The following is a 16,251-nucleotide window of genomic DNA, read 5'->3' on the forward strand; positions in this document are numbered from 1 at the left end:
ATATATACCATATATATATACCATATATATATATACCATACCTTCTTTCCATTCATCCATCGATGGACATTCGGACTCTTTCCATACTTTGGCTATTGTTGATAGTGCTGCTATAAACATTGGGATGCAGCAACATCTTATTTCTAATAGCCTTTTTAAAAAGGCATTGAGCTTTCTAAATGCCTAATGAGTTAGGATCTAAATGAATTAGTATTGCAATACTAATTAGTCTGAAACTCTCCATTGAAGCTGAAATTTCTCATTATGATTTACACTTCAAGTATTTTTAAGCAATTTTATTTTTTTTCATGAAGACCTTCCCCCTGAATGTCCTTAAGAGTCAGTCATTGTCCCACCAAATGCCTACAATATTCTGATTTCTATCACTATAGATTAGTTTTGCTCTGAGTTTAATGATCTCACCTTTTATTTAACATTACTATTTTCAGTAGATTCCTCAATCCAGACTGGTGTCTGTCTGGATGGACTTTTCCAGAGGGGAAATCTCCAGTATTTGCCTAATGTGTAGCAAGGGCAGGTGCCCAGATGTATATCACCTGTGCCGACGTTATCTGTGGGTATGGCTGCTGGTTTTCCACCCAGGCTTCTACCTTCTTCATTGTTTTTGAAGAATGCTTCCATAACACCTTAGGGCATTTGTTGTGCCCCACCTATGGACTTTGATGTCAGCCTTCCCCACTCTGCTTAGTCCCATGGCTGTTACCTATTTACTTTGCGGTTTCCAAAATGACCTTTCACTCACATTCTCTTTGTTCTTGAGAATTGATCGATGAAATCTTTCCTTTAAGACTGAGAAGGAACTGAGATAATGTGATCAACCGATCATTTTTAATTATAAGTGTCAGGGACATTGATTTCTCTATTTTATTACTGTTGTTGATGTATTATTATTTCTTGTTAAGTTTGTATTTTGGTGAGGATGGAGGTAGCTCAGCGGGAATCATGGATTTACCATAACTACATTGATAGTATAGTCTGACTCTAATTTTTTGGTAAGGTATAATTGACATTTAATGTTATGTAAGTTTTAGGTGTACAACATAATGATTTAGTGTTTGTGTATATTGCAAAATGATCAACAAAATAAGTCTGGTTAATATCCAACATCACAGATAGTTACACATTTGTTTTTCTTGTGATGGAAACAGATATACTCTCTTGGCAACTTTGAAATATTCAGCCCAGCATTATTAACTCCATTCACCATGCTGAACATTACACCCCCATGACTATTTTATATTAGGAAATTTGTACCTTTTGATCCCCTTCACCCATTTCACCCTTCCCCATTCCCCATTTCTGTTCTCTATATCTGTGAGCTTTGGGTTTGGGGATTTTTTGGGTTTTGCTTTTGTTTTTAGGTTTCTCATATAAGTGAGATCACATGGTCTTTGTCTTTCTCCTTCTTATTCCACTAAGCATAACACCCTTGAGTCCATCTATGTTGTTGCAAATGGCAATATTTACCTTTTCTTGGCTGAATAGTAGTCCTGTGTGTGTGTGTACCACTATTTATTGACTGATAACATCTGTCAGTAGGCCCTTAGGTTGTTTTTGTGTCTTGGGTACTGTAAATAACGCTGCAGTGAACATGGGGGTGCATATCTTTTTCAGTTAGCATTTTTATTTCCTTCAGATAAATACACAGATGTGGAATTGTATGGGATCCTATGGGAGTTTTATTTTTAATTTTTGGAGAAATCTCCATTCCATTTTCCATAGTGGCTGTATCAATGCACATTCCCACCCACAATACACAAATGTTTCCTTTTGTCTACATCCTCACTAATACCTGTTATTTCTTATCTTTTTAAAAAATTGCCATTCTAACAGGTATGAGGTTCTCATTTTTGGTCAGTGTATAATTCATGTTACTTAACGTATTGTATTGTATTGAATGTAGAAGAAAATATAGTTCTGTTTTCTCTTTCAATTCTAAAATACAAATTAGAAGTAAAATATGAGAATATTATGCATTCAAAAATAATATTTACAAGTAGTTGCCGTAATATTTGCACTGTCATATATTATAGTGATTAGATGACCTCAGTTTATTGTTTCCCACCTGCTATGTTTTATGACTACTGCAGTACATAGGTGAGATAGATGTTCTCGGTTCTCAGCAAGTGAGTAAAATGAGAATTATAGTATTATAGTGGTATTCAACCTTTTGTTCCAAGTTATACAGATAGTAAGTAGTAGAGCTGAGAGGATAAACTCAGGTACATTTTATAATTCTTTTAAACTATTGCTTGTTTCCTGAAATAAGCTTTCTTCCTTACCTAATCTCTACCAAAATAAGGCTTTCATAATCTGGAATGTGGGAAGAGCTTTTACCAGATAATAAAAGCTATATTACTCTAGGCCAGTGTTAGTTTCCTTAGCTATTGGATGTAGTTCTGCAACAGAGTTAAGCATGATTTGTTTTTAACTTCCCTTCCATTATTGCATATGTGCACCCAACTTGTGGATATTTCCATTTAAGTCATAATAGAGAAAGAGCTGAGAACTAGAATGAATCAATTACAAGTCAAATCTTTTCCTCTAACAGAGAGAAGGAGAAAAGGATCATCAAGTGCGTTTGGCAGTTGGAAACGGCCTACGGAGTGATGTGTGGAGGGAATTTTTAGACAGATTTGGAAATATTAAGATTTGTGAGTTTTATGGAGCTACTGAAGGAAACATTTGTTTAATTAATCATAATGGGAAAATTGGATCCGTTGGGAGAACAAATTTCCTTCACAAAGTAAGTACGGTATTTTCTTTACAAAAGAAATATATTGAGATCTGCTTACCTCTCTTCTAGACTTTTTGTTTGTGAATTATGGTAAATATTATCACCTTTCTTTTTCCTTTTTTTTAAGTTGAGAACTTCTATAAAGTCATGGCCTCTAGGTGAACATAGATTATGAAAATCTTAACCATCTCACATGTTTTCCTCTATAATGTAGGGATAATGATACCTAAGTCTTTTGTTCTGTTTTCAAATTTCATGATGTAATGTATAAACAGCAAGCAAAGTTTCTAATACATGTTAATTTGACTCTTTTCATTTTGCCTGAGTATTTTCAATGCAGGGTTTCTGCTTACCCTTCATTTTTATATCACTCAAAAGTTATGTACAGGCTTCTAATGAATCAAGACACTACTAAAAATCGTAAAAGCTGCCCCAAATCACTTATCTAGGAGTAAAAAACTTCCTGCTGATTTCTCAGTAACAACTGTGGAAGACAAAAGATTGAACAGATGTCTTCAGCTGGTTTGGTGAAAGTAATTGTCAAAATAGAGTTTATAGTCATCGATATTTTTTAAGGAATAAAAGTGAAAGTAAAGAAAATAGTCTCTAAATTTATAAAGCAAAATGTATGTAACCTCAAGAGGAACTAAAATAAGGCTGGAATCATAGTAGGATATTATATTATAGCTCTTTCAATGTTTGATAGAAGAAGCCAAAGAAAATCTGCAATGATACAGAATAATGCAATAAAGAAACTACTTGAGCTAATGAATATATATAGGACACTGCCTCTAAAAACTGCAGAATAGGGGCACCTGGGTGGCCCAGTCCATTGAGTGTCCAGCTCTTGGTCTCAGCTTAAGCCTTGATCTCAGGGTCATAAGTTCAAGCCCCACGTTGGGCTCTGCATGGGGCTCCATACAGGTTGTAGAGCCTACCAAATAATAATAATAATAATAATAATAATAATAACATTAACAATAATAATAATAAATACAAATAATTTGAAAAAGACTGCAGAACATCCATTCTTTTCAAGCCCTTTTGAAACATTCACAAAGATTACTGGGCCACTTAGGGAATTCCAGCAAATCTCAGAGGGTTGAATATAGATGATGTTTCCAACGGCATTTTAATTCAAGTGGAAATAAATGTTTTAAATGACAGCTAGTTCATCTCCCATATATTTGGAAATAAAACATCACTAAACTTCCAGTGAGTCAACAAAAAAAAATAATTGAAGTTAAAAAGTAATTTGAGCTGAATCAAGATGAAAGCATTATATTTCACAGTTTTTGGACTCACATAAGAATGGTTGAAAATTTGTGAGCTAAATATCCATTTCTGGGGGTTAATTAAAATGCAACTGAGGGGCACCTGGGCGGCTCAGTTAAGCATCTGACTTCAGCTCAGGTCATGATCTCATGGCTTGTAAGTTCTGTGCTGACAGCTCAGAGCCTGCTTCGGATTCTGTGTGTCCCTCTCTCTCTGCCTCACCCCTGCTCAGTCTTTCTCTCTCTCAAAAATAAATAAACACTTAAAAAGTGTTTTTTAAATACATAAAAAGCAACTGAAATAAACCTAAAGGAAATAAAAAGAAGGAAGTAGTCAAGAATATAAAGTAAAGAAATATAAAATAAGGGGCGCCTGGGTGGCTCAGTCAGTTAAGCAGCTGACTTCGGCTCAGGTCACGATCTCGCGGTATGTGAGTTCGAGCCCCGCGTCGGGCTCTGTGCTGACAGCTCGGAGCCTGGAGCCTGTTTCGGATTCTGTGTCTCCCTCTCTCTGACCCTCCCCCATTCATGCTCTGTCTCTCTCTGTCTCAAAAATAAACGTAAAAAATAAATAAATAAATAAATAAATAAATATAAAATAAACAGTGAGGAGCATCAAAAGAGATAAACATATAATTTTTAAAAAGCAGAGAAATAGATTCAAAGCTGATAGAAATTGCTCTGATGTTTGTAACCTTGAGAAGATACACACTATTTTTATGATGTGCTCTTTGGGATTTTGAGGGTCTTATTGACATCACAGACATGCATGTACATTCTGAAAAGTAATTTTGGGAAAATAAGTGCTGACACTACCGAGGTTTACACTCCTCCCAGTTAATTTTCTCAACTCATTGCAGTGGTTCCATTAAAAATATGGTATTCATGTTAAAGCCCTTTAGTGAAGCTGAGTCATTGCAAAGTAATCATCCAACAAGAGCACAATGAAGAAGATTTGTATTTTACATTACTGGCTTGACTTCATTATAATTTTAAAATGTCTTAAATTCCCTGTCAGACTGCAATACTGTCAATAAAGCAAGAAGGCATGATTGTCTCCAACTGATTTGGAAAACTTCTGATTTTAAACTTAGGCTCGGTTATGTTTTCAGTTTGGAAATGAAAAACGTGGTACCTCATATCAAATGAATTCTACCTTATCTTTTCTCACTTCATTTGCATAGGAGTTTGTTACAGAGCAGGGAAGCTGAAAAATTTGGACCAATAATTGCTTCATGATCATGTGGGGAGATTTGATAAGTCTGTCTCTCACAAATTTAAACTTCATGGAGGCCTCCTCTCCACTTACTGTCTCAGAAACAAATCAGCCTCCAAAGATGGGATATTAACAGAGAAGGAAAAAGAAGAGGCATCAACACAGAGCTCCTGTGACCCAAGTGTCCTTCTTGTGTGCCACATTTGCCATTTAAATGCACACAGCTGAAGGGCTCTGTGTGCCATTTGTGCCCTCAGAGCAAACCCTATATTTTGTGACAGTGCCTTTGATGGACGGACCTGCATTTGATAACAGCAACAGACTGGCTTTTCCTTATCCCTACACCCAGGGATAACATAATTGGGAAGGAACAAACACAAAATCCCTAGAGAAAATAAAACTTGAAAAAAAGAGAAAAGATAAATCTTAATAAAAGGTAGCTGAAAAAATAATATGGATGCACAGAAAATAATAAGCCCTCCGAAATGACCAGGGAATGTTTCCCTTAATTCCCCTTAATTTCAAAAATTGCAATGATACTCTCTTTAAAAATAAGAGCTCAGGGGTGCCTGGGTGGCTCAGTCTGTTGGGCGTCTGACTTCGGCTCGGGTCATGGTCTCAGGGCTCGTGAGTTTGAGCCCTGCGTTGGACTCTGTGCTGACAGTCTGCAGACTCAGGGTCTGGAGACTGCTTTGGATGCTGTGTCCTCCCCCCCACCCCCCCGCCCTTCCCCTGATCATGCTCTCTGTCTCCTTCAAAAATAAATAAACATTAAAAAAAAATTTAAAAAAAATAAATAAAAATAAGAGCTCAAAAGAGAGGAAAGTTCCAGGGAAATGTCAATCAACAAAAGGAGTTGGAAAGTAGATAGAGTCAGCTCAAAGCAAAAAAACTAAAAGGGAAGATGAAAGTGTTGCACAAATGAACACCACATTATAGGCTGTAACATTGTTAGGGAGCAAGATAGATGGGATTAAGGCATCACACAAACACAGTAAAAAGGATAAGCAAATAGGAATACGAAATAAATTAGAAAGATTTTGGAAACATAGACAGTTATCTGACATGTGCTAATTGGTGTCCCTGCAGAAAAAGAAAATTAAAGAGAAGACTCTTATTTGAAACCTAATAGAGGAAAAGTTCCTTAAAGACTTGAATCTTTAGCAAAAGAGCACATTGTGTTCCAGGAACAAACAACTTAATGCAGGATGATCATCAGAAAAATATATGCTGTTGAAATTACTGAACACGAATTAAAGATCTCTAAGGAGATGCTGAGGCAGAGAAAACAAAGGCTGTACAAACTGTAGGTTGAAGATGGGAAACAGCTTGGGCTTCTCTCAAAATGAGGACAAAACACTCAATGCCAGAAAGAAACAAAAAAACAAAGTAATGTATTCACCAAAGAATTTTACTTCTGACCCCATTGTTCTTTGAGTCTAAAGAGGTTTTCCCAAAAAGTTAAGAAATCAGAGACTATAACACCCATGTATTTACAGGAACGCGGTACTTTATCAAACTCACTTAGTGAAAATGTCCAGTCATCCTGAAGATAAAACAGAACTTAGAAATGAAAGAATCACCTTCAGTTAAAAGGATTGATTGAATCCATTTAAATATAGAAGATTGAACAGCTCCAAATTATGTTTATAGATGGAATGGAAGTATAAATCCTGAAAATATAAAAATAATTATAGCACTAACAATGATGGGAATTGGGTGGGAGCAGAGGCCGAAATACAAGTGCTGATTCTTTCATCTTATAGTAGTAAGTCCATAAGTACAGTGTAAATAAAAGGCTCCTTCACATGTCTTTAAACTTTTATTATCTTAAAAGTAGGCATTTTTTTTAAGTTTATTTATTTTGAGAGAGAGAGAGAGAGAGAGAGAGAGAGAGAGAGAGAGAGAGGAAGAGTGGGGAGGGGCAGAGAGAGAGACTCCCAAGCAGGCTCCGTGCTGATAGCCCAGAGCCCAATGCGAGGCTTGATCCCACGAGCTATGAAATCATGACCTGAGCCAAAACCAAGAGTCAGTTGCTTAACCAACTGAGCCGCCCAGGTGCCCTAAAAGTAGGTGTTTTTTATGGACTAGGAAATTTAGCTAACTATGAAGTTAGGCAATAATCCATACAAGCCCTTACCTCTGATAGCACTTGCAGTTTTGAAGTCCCTAAAGCCCCCTTTGGGTTCAATAATTCACTAAGTACTCACAAAACTCACAGAAAGCTGTTATGCATAATAATTACCATTTATTACATCTAAAGGATCTAAAGGATACAGATGAAAATCAGACGGAGGAGGAAGCAATGGGGCAGAATCAGCAGGGCACCAAATGCAAAGGCTTCTACTCCTTTCCTGTGGAGACAGGATGGCATTACTCTCCTGGAATTGACAGGTGACAATGTACATGGAGTATTGCCGCTAGGGAAACTCACCAGCCTTGATGTCCACATTTAAATGTAGTTGGCTGCTTCTGGGGCTAACCTCCATCTCCAATCCCTCAAGAGGTCAAGGTAGGGGACCCAAAGCCCCGCCCCTACACCACATTATCAGTGTGGTTCAGACACTAAATCTAGCTCGTATTGTCACTATCCACATGCCGAACAGCCTGAGGCTAACAAACATACTGTTGGCCATGGCATTGGAGGGGCATAGAGATTATCTGCCAGAAGCTGAGAGTGAAAGCCAGACCTCCGGTTAAATTCTGCGTTTAAGGTTAAATTCTTTACCTCACAGGGACTGATATCTTTTACACTAAAGAAACACTGTAATTTAACTTGAGCTCCATTTTCATTGGTTAAACTCAAGGAAATTTAAATTGGTTTCACTTCCTAAAATGGTATGGTTTCATTTGTCAGAGAGTATATTTTATTAATCAGTTTCCTACCTTTCTCTCTATCAACTTAAACACATTTGTAATGATGCTCATCAAACGAACTCCTTTATACAGTCTATTAAAATTTTTCAGTACGCCTCACCCTGTGAACCCAATGAACACAGTGGACATAGATTCCTGTTGATGTGCAGGTTATATTCTATTGGGGAAGGCAGAAAACAAACAAGATAAACATAACCGATTAACAGAGGCAGTGAGTTTTCTATTTCCTTTCCAGCTTCTAAATGTACAGATGTGAATAGACAAAAGCATGCGGACATGTATGGGAACTCTGAGGCACTGTGGACAGCCCCCAGGTGTGTGCTTCACAGTGCTGGGGATCCGTTTACCTAGTCTGTTATGAATGCGATCCCGTGCAGCTCTGCTCTTGACACGCATACCTATACCTGTGTGTGCACATATACAATCAGGGGATATTAAAGTGGGGATGTGGGGTGCCTGGGTGGCTCAGTCAGTTAAGCGCCTACCTTCAGCCCGGGTCATGATCTCGCAGTTCGTGAGTTCCAGCCCCACATTGGGCTTTGCACTGACAGTGCAGAGCCTGCTTGGGATTCTCTCTCCCTCTCTCTCTGCTCCTCCCCCGCTGTTCTTTCTCTCTCTCTCTCTCTCTGAGTGAATAAATAAAATAAACTTAAAAATTTTTTTTAAAAGGTGGGGATTTATTTACTTTTATTTGTGTTATTATAACACAGCCATTTTTGTAATCGTGTGGAATCTCAAAGGCAAGAAAAAAATAAAAATCCCTCTAGCTGAAACTTAATACTCAGACCCAGACCATCTCACGATGCTGCAATATATTTAAATTTCATTCGTATGATAAAATTACCCAATTTGTGACCTGCAAGTCCCCTATATGTGACAACAGGCGCAGTGGTTTGGTGTAGAATGAATCGCATCCATGAATGCGGTTGACCAATTAATCTGAAAGAAACAACACTAATGCTGTTATCATCAGCTCCTGAGCAAAGTTTTCAAACTATAAAACATGTTAAAGGAGATTGGTAATGAACAAGGGCGCTGTTCCTGTTTGACCAAAATGATAAATGCAGTTCCGGAACTTCTGGAATCTCTCCTTTTACCAGTCATTAGGCAAGTGGCCAGAAAGCTGTTATTCCAATTACAGACGAAGACCAACAAGATGCAAGCTTGCCTTTTAATGAAGAATCTTTATGTCTAGAATTACAATATATTTTGTTTTGCCTCCTCTCTCATTGACCCACATCTTAAAATGGGATAATATTAATTAAATTATCCCATTAAATTAAATGCTGTTCTTAAGCTTGTAGCAGTGTCTGACATGCAGGAGGCACTCAATCAACATGAGTTGGTGTCAGTTATATTCATCACAAGTAATGACTTGTGATTCTAATTACATGTGGATTTTACTGACATTAAAAATAGGGGTGCCTGGGTGGCTCAGTCAGTTAAGCTTCCGGCTCCTGACTTTGGCTTAGGTCATGATCTCATGGTGTCATGAGTTCGAGCCCTACATCAGGTTCTATGCTGGCAGCACAGAGCCTGCTTGGGATTCTCTCTCTCTCCCTCTCTCTCTGCCTTTCCCCAGCTCATGTGCTTTATTTCTCACTCTCTCAAAATAAATAAATAAACTTAAAAAACAAAAACAAAAACAAATGTTTGTGTCTAGTCTTCAATGATAAATAATACATTTATCTCGGGGTGCCTGGGTGCCTCAGTCCGTTAAGCGTTCAACTTCGGCTCTGGTCATGATCTCATGGTTTATGAGTTTGAGCCCCGTGTCAGCCTCTGTGCTGACAGCTCAGAGCTGGAGCCTGCTTCGGCTTCTGTGTGTGTCTCTCTCTGTCCCTCCCCTGCTTGTGTGTGCATATTCTCTCTCTCTGAAAAGTAAATAAACATTAAAAAATTTTTTTTGTAAATAATACATTTACCTCACTAATTTTATTAATCTTTTCCACTTGTTCTATATTTGTTCATTTTGTTTCTCCTCCTCTTGGTCTCTGTCTTCTCTGTGTCCTTCCTTATTACTGTTTCTTACCTCCTTTTATTATCTCCATCTTAGCTTACCATTTTCTAGTTCTCCTTAATAAGATTGTTTGTTTAATGGATCAGGAAAACCTCAATTTTCTTATATATAAAATAAATGAGTTGGATTGAACCACTCTGCAGTTTTCTCCCAGGGTCACACGTTAGTGGATTGTGAATCAGCATGGCATGGTAACATGGACATTACAAGAGCAGGGTAGCTGGAAATATTTGGGGACAAGGAGAGATGTCCAATTAGCTTGCTTCCCAATCTGATGAGTGTGTTCTACCAATTTACCATCTCATAGCACATGAGTGTACAGAGGTACTGAGTTAGTTTAGGGACATTGAGGTGAAAGGCCTAGGGAAAAAGTTCAAAGTCCGTGTCAAATAAGTATTTTTTAGGCATCTGATCCCTCCCTTTTCAAGGGATTGTAAATTTAAAGTAGACAACAAAATCCTTGCATTCACATAGTTGACATTTTAGTTCGATTAAAACTTTTATTTCAAAGGCTGTTTCTGAATGATTTCTGAAGGAGAAGGCAAGAAGTGTTCCTCTTACCTGGAGTTAGTAGAATATGTAATTGAGGAATAAAGAATAAAATTAAATTTTCCTAAGATAATGTGCAACATAAAATGAAATTGAAGTAAATACCAGTATACAAGTGCTATTTACTATTGCCTTCAGTTTTGAGTTTCAAATACATAGTTAATTTTTTTTCAGTAAAGTTGACTTATAGTAATAAATCTACATCCTCATTCTTTATTTCAACTGACAGAACAAAAAGTCCATAACCGGTAGATGTCACTGCACAAATGAATATTTTGTTGTTGTTTTTGTCTTTATTGTATGTTTAATTTTGTTTTGGCAGCTTTTATTCACTTTTGACTTGATAAAGTATGATCTTCAGAAAGATGAACCCTTTAGAAATGAACAGGGCTGGTGTACTCCTGTGAAAAAAGGTAAGATTCTTGTGTTTGACCACGTCCCCTCAGGCAATGTTTCTGAATTTCTGTTTAATTACTACTGAATTTAGAATGAATGGCTTTTACTAATATGTGATGAGACTTGTTTGGAATTTCAGTGCAGGGAGAAGAGTTTAATTATTAGATGTTAGGGATCCCAGATAGGTCACTCAGTAAGATATTGAAATTTAGAACACATTACTCTTGCGCTCATATTTCCTTTTTTAAAAAATGTTTATTTTGAGAGAAAGAGAGAGAGCAAGCAGAGGAGTGGCAGAGAGAGAAGGAGAGAGAGTGGAGCCTGACGAAGGGCTCAGTCTTACTACTGTGAGATCATGACCTAAGCTGAAATCAAGAGTTGGATGCTTAACCAACTGAGCCATGCAGGCACTCCTGGGCTTATATTTTGCTCAGTCCACCACGTCTAGCTGTAATAGTGGCACTAATGTCCCATATGACTAAGATATAATATGAAAAACAATGCCCTAGTTATCATTCTAGGTATAATGGAAAGTCAGGCAGACTTCGATTTAAATGTGGGCTCTCACGCTTAGAAACTGTCCAACTCTGGGCAGGCCACTCAGGCTGAGATTATTTTCTTCATATGTAGAGTAGAGGTGACAATATTTATTTATGAGGTTATTGTTCATAATTACATGAGATGATAGATGTAGAACCCTACTGAGAGCCTGGCATGTGGCTTGCTACCTCCCCACTTCTCCCTCTCACTTCCCTCCTGCCCCAAGGAGGACTTTATGATGATTTTTGGTTAGACATGTTAATAAAAGCAAGTGCCCCAATTAACTTGCTGCTGCATATAATCAGTCTAGGAATTTAAATGTAGATATGTGCATTTGGAATTGTTTAGACATTCAGTCTGAATAAATCAGGCCAAAATTACTTTTTGCCGCCTCAGAATATGCTTGGACTACATTTCAGAGATGATTTCATTTAAATTGTTACTTCAAATGTGGAGATAAAGGTTGCAAGCCTGGTCGGTTGGTTTGTTCTGGTAGCTGAAAGCTTGGGAAGAATATAAGCATTATCTATTAAAACACAAATTTCCTTCTCCTCTGAATTTCAAGCCTAAGGGCATCTATAAAATATCTTTCCCTAATTCAACTCTATAAGCTGTGTCCAAGAAAAAAATCCATTTCTAAACTATACACACACTTAACTAGTGTGTTTTGTTTTATTTTATTTATTTATTTTACAATTTTGTTTAAGTAATCTCTATACCCAACATGGGACTCAAACTCACAACCTCAAGATTATGAGTCACATGCTCTACCGACCAAGCCAGCCAAGCACTCCTGGTGTATTTTACTTATTACAATTACAATCATATCTGACATTGGAACTTGAATCCCAGAACTGCTTATGTAAACTCAGGGTTTTTTAAAAAGCAGATTGTCCCCAAACATCTGCTTTAGTGTTTTGCAATTCTCATTATGAATTACTCAGTATTTTTTTCTATTAATGGTATTTTGCCTTGCATACATTTGCCTAGAACAGATAGAAGAAACACTATGATCTTTTTAAGCATTTGTAATAATTAATTGTCAGGGAAGAAACTATAAGCCTGTGTCTTGAAGAAAAAAGAAGAACATAAATTCTAAGGGAAATAAGAGAAGCTTGGAAATTTCTGAAATAGAGGATATGTAGACTGAAGGAATATGTGATGGAAAACAGGCTTAGAAGTCAGATGAACCTGGTTAAAAAAAACCATCTCCAACATTTGGCAAAATATGTGACACTGGGCAAATTACTTTCTCTTTCTCGGTTTCTTCACCTCTAAAATGGAGATAATATGAGGGCTTGTGTTATAGGTTTGTGATGAGACTCAAATGGGATACATAAAATAAAGTGCTCAGAATAACGACTGGTACCCAGAAAATGCTCAGAAAGTGTAGCAATGGCCATGATGATGATGACGATGATGATGATGGAGGTGTCAGTGATGACAGTGACAACCAGGAGCATTTTCTGTAGTAGAGCAGGCATGGCTTTGCCACTGGTGTATATCTTTGGCAGCCAGGATGTCCAGAATGAGTGGAAGCAATGAGAGTTTAACAGAGAATGTTAAAATGATATAAATCACTCTACAATGTGCTGGAATTAACCCCATCTAATCAATCATGTGGATGTTGCCTCTCTTCACAGGAAGTCAACAATGGCCTTAGAATGTTCTGGGACAGGGGTGCCTAGCTAGGTGGTGGCTCAGTCTGTTAAGCGTCTGACTTCGGCTCAGGTCATGATCTCATGTCTCAGGTCATGCTCTCACATCTCAACTCATGATCTCACGGTTCATGAGTTTGAGCCCTGCATTGGGCTCTCTGCTCTCGGCACAGAGCCCGCTTTGGATCCTGTCTCCCTCTCTCTGCCCCTTCCCTGCTCTTTCTCTGAAAAACTAAATAGACATTTTAAAAAATTTTTTTTCAGGCAGTGATTGCTGCTTCCCTTTGTCTTCTATCATTCTCATAGAAGTAGTTTTTTACCGCACAGCTTGCTGGGCAAAATCCTGATCAATTTGAGTAAATCTGATCGAAAATTTTTTTCAGATAATGTTTCTAAGTAATACTAATAACTTTTATGCCTTGTCTCTTGCCCATTGAGGATTTCCAGACAACATCCCATAAGAATAAAACATTTTCTTAAACTTCTAATAACTTCTAGACCAGAGATAGTAGTGAACAGAAACCTTGCTACAGAATCCTAGACTTATATTTGAGTTCTGGGTCCATTCCTGTCCATCTGTTGGTCTTTGGTAATTTACTTCACCCTTCTGGGCCATTTCTTCCCTGTGAAATAGGAATTTTAATGATCAATTTCAAAGGATTTCTGTGAAGAATAAACAAGCTAGCGTTTGCAAGGGGCTCATGGGGCTTGCTACATAGTAAATGCTCAATAAACATCGCTACAGTCATAATCTTATTAACATTATAATTGTGGTTATTTATAGGGTTGTCATTATTCTTAGTGTTAAAATCTAGTTAACATAAAAGAAAAGTAGCCTTTGGTCATCCATGCAGGATGTAAAATAAATTTAATATGGTTTTGTTGACATTCGCTTTCCTTTTTTGTTAGTTTTTCCAAAGTAATTTGTGTCTGTGGCAGTCTGTGAAAGGATATGCTGGATGCAGACACCCAGAGTGCCTGAGGTCAAACATAATAAAAATAAGTTCAGAGGAAGATCGGCAACCCTGGTTGTGTTGGTCAGATACCATTTAAGTACGTGCATGATATGTGTAATAATCGTTTTAATCCAATCACTGAAAAATGCTTTTCTCTCCCAGGAGAACCTGGACTTCTCATTTCTCGAGTGACTGAGAATAATCCCTTTTTTGGTTATGCTGGGAATAAGAAGCACACAGAAAAGAAACTGCTTTGTGATGTTTTTAAGAAGGGAGATGTTTACTTTAACACAGGAGATTTAATGGTCCAAGATCAGGAGAATTTCCTTTATTTTTGGGACCGTATTGGAGACACTTTCAGGTATGAAATAACATCGGTTGTACTGCTGGTTCTGTGACTGTGAACCGTGCTCTAAGCAAGGCTGTATGGAAACATTCTAGATGCCCTGGTCTTTACCTTCAGGGCAGACACAGCGCTTTTTATCTCAATAATGTCTCCTCATTTAAAAATTCATGGACCATCTGTTGTTAGATTGAAACGTAAGTTAAATCTTGATGTCAATTTTTATCATTACTTTAATGAATCAGTGTGGTCAAAATCAGTGAGCTCCTTTCGTTAGAATATAAAATAGACAGGGGCGCCTGGGTGGCTCAGTCGGTTGAGCGTCCGACTTCCGCTCACTTCATGATCTCACAGCTTGTCGAGCTGTCACCTCCGGCTCTGTGCTGACAGCTCGGAGCCTGCTGCAGATTCCGTGTGTTCCTCTCTTTCTGCCCCTAACCCACTCACGTTCTATCTCTGTTTCTCCCAAAAATAAATAAACGTTAGACATTTTAGACATATTTAGACATTCATATATGTATAAAATATAATATAATATATAAAAATATATAATATATAAATAAATAAAAATATATTTATATTTATAAATAAATAAATTTATATATTTATATAATATATATTTAAAATAAATAAATATAAATAAAATATATAAATATAAATATATAAGATATATAAGATATATAAAAATATATGTTTATATAATATATATAAAATATTACATGTGTGTGTATGTGTGTGTGTGTATCTCCTCTGAACTTATTTTTATTAGATTTGACCTCATCCACTCTGGGTGTTTAAATGGCAGGGTTGAAACAGAAACCAATCTGGTCAAATATGGTCTAATTCTTGACCTAATGATAAAAACAGTGAAAGAGCCAAATTTATCTTTTTTACATTTCTTTCTTAATTCCTTAAGATTATTTTGGGCTTATGAAATTATTAGTCATGGTCTATGACTATAGAACAGTGAAGAACATACAGGAGACATTCAAAAACATGTTTGAATGAATAAATGAGTCATACTTCTTACTTCCTCACCTTCTAGTACCATGTTATGTGCTCACCATACGTACAATTATTTTAATTGAAATAGAATATTCATTGCCATTCAGGGAACCAAAGGGGTTAATCCCTAGAAGTTGAAGGGGGTCGGTACTGGAGAGACCACTATAGCTTTCCTTTCATTTTTTTCTATCTCTGTCATTGGAGACAGGGAATGTTTTGTACTGAACCGTTAATACATCTCATAAATAAAGAGGGATTTATCATTCTTTTCCTTTTATGACATATTACCAAAAAACACTTTTCAGTAACCAGTTTATACCAATGAAACACAGATAAAGTTATTTTCACTAAAACACTGATTCTGGTTTTGTTGACTTGTCAACAGTGTGCTCCCTTACAAATGCCTCCCATTCGTTCTGAAATCTGCCATTGTGTTCAGTTACTAGGTACTGGCACGGAGCCACGTACAAGGCACTAAAACTAAAACTGGGTACCTACTTCTTCAAATATAGGTGTATTAATCAGAACTTCTTTCTTTCATTTAGGTGGAAAGGAGAAAATGTTGCAACCACAGAGGTTGCTGATGTTATTGGAATGTTGGATTTCATACAGGAAACAAACGTGTATGGGGTGGTGGTGCCAGGTATGAATATAATTCA

General features: G+C 37.0%; 1 protein-coding gene across 1 annotated transcript in view; it reads left to right on the forward strand.

Annotated features, from left to right (window-relative positions):
• Nucleotides 1–16,251, forward strand: part of SLC27A6 (solute carrier family 27 member 6) — a 74,520-nt gene that overhangs the window by 52,298 nt on the left and 5,971 nt on the right. The window contains exons 5-8 of the mRNA XM_049649119.1: nt 2,573–2,767; nt 11,017–11,107; nt 14,407–14,605; nt 16,138–16,235. Coding sequence (XP_049505076.1) covers nt 2,573–2,767; nt 11,017–11,107; nt 14,407–14,605; nt 16,138–16,235 — 583 coding nt within the window. The remainder of the gene's footprint in view (nt 1–2,572; nt 2,768–11,016; nt 11,108–14,406; nt 14,606–16,137; nt 16,236–16,251) is intronic.

This window comes from Panthera uncia, assembly GCF_023721935.1.
Source record: "Panthera uncia isolate 11264 chromosome A1 unlocalized genomic scaffold, Puncia_PCG_1.0 HiC_scaffold_17, whole genome shotgun sequence".
Lineage (NCBI taxonomy): Eukaryota > Metazoa > Chordata > Mammalia > Carnivora > Felidae > Panthera > Panthera uncia.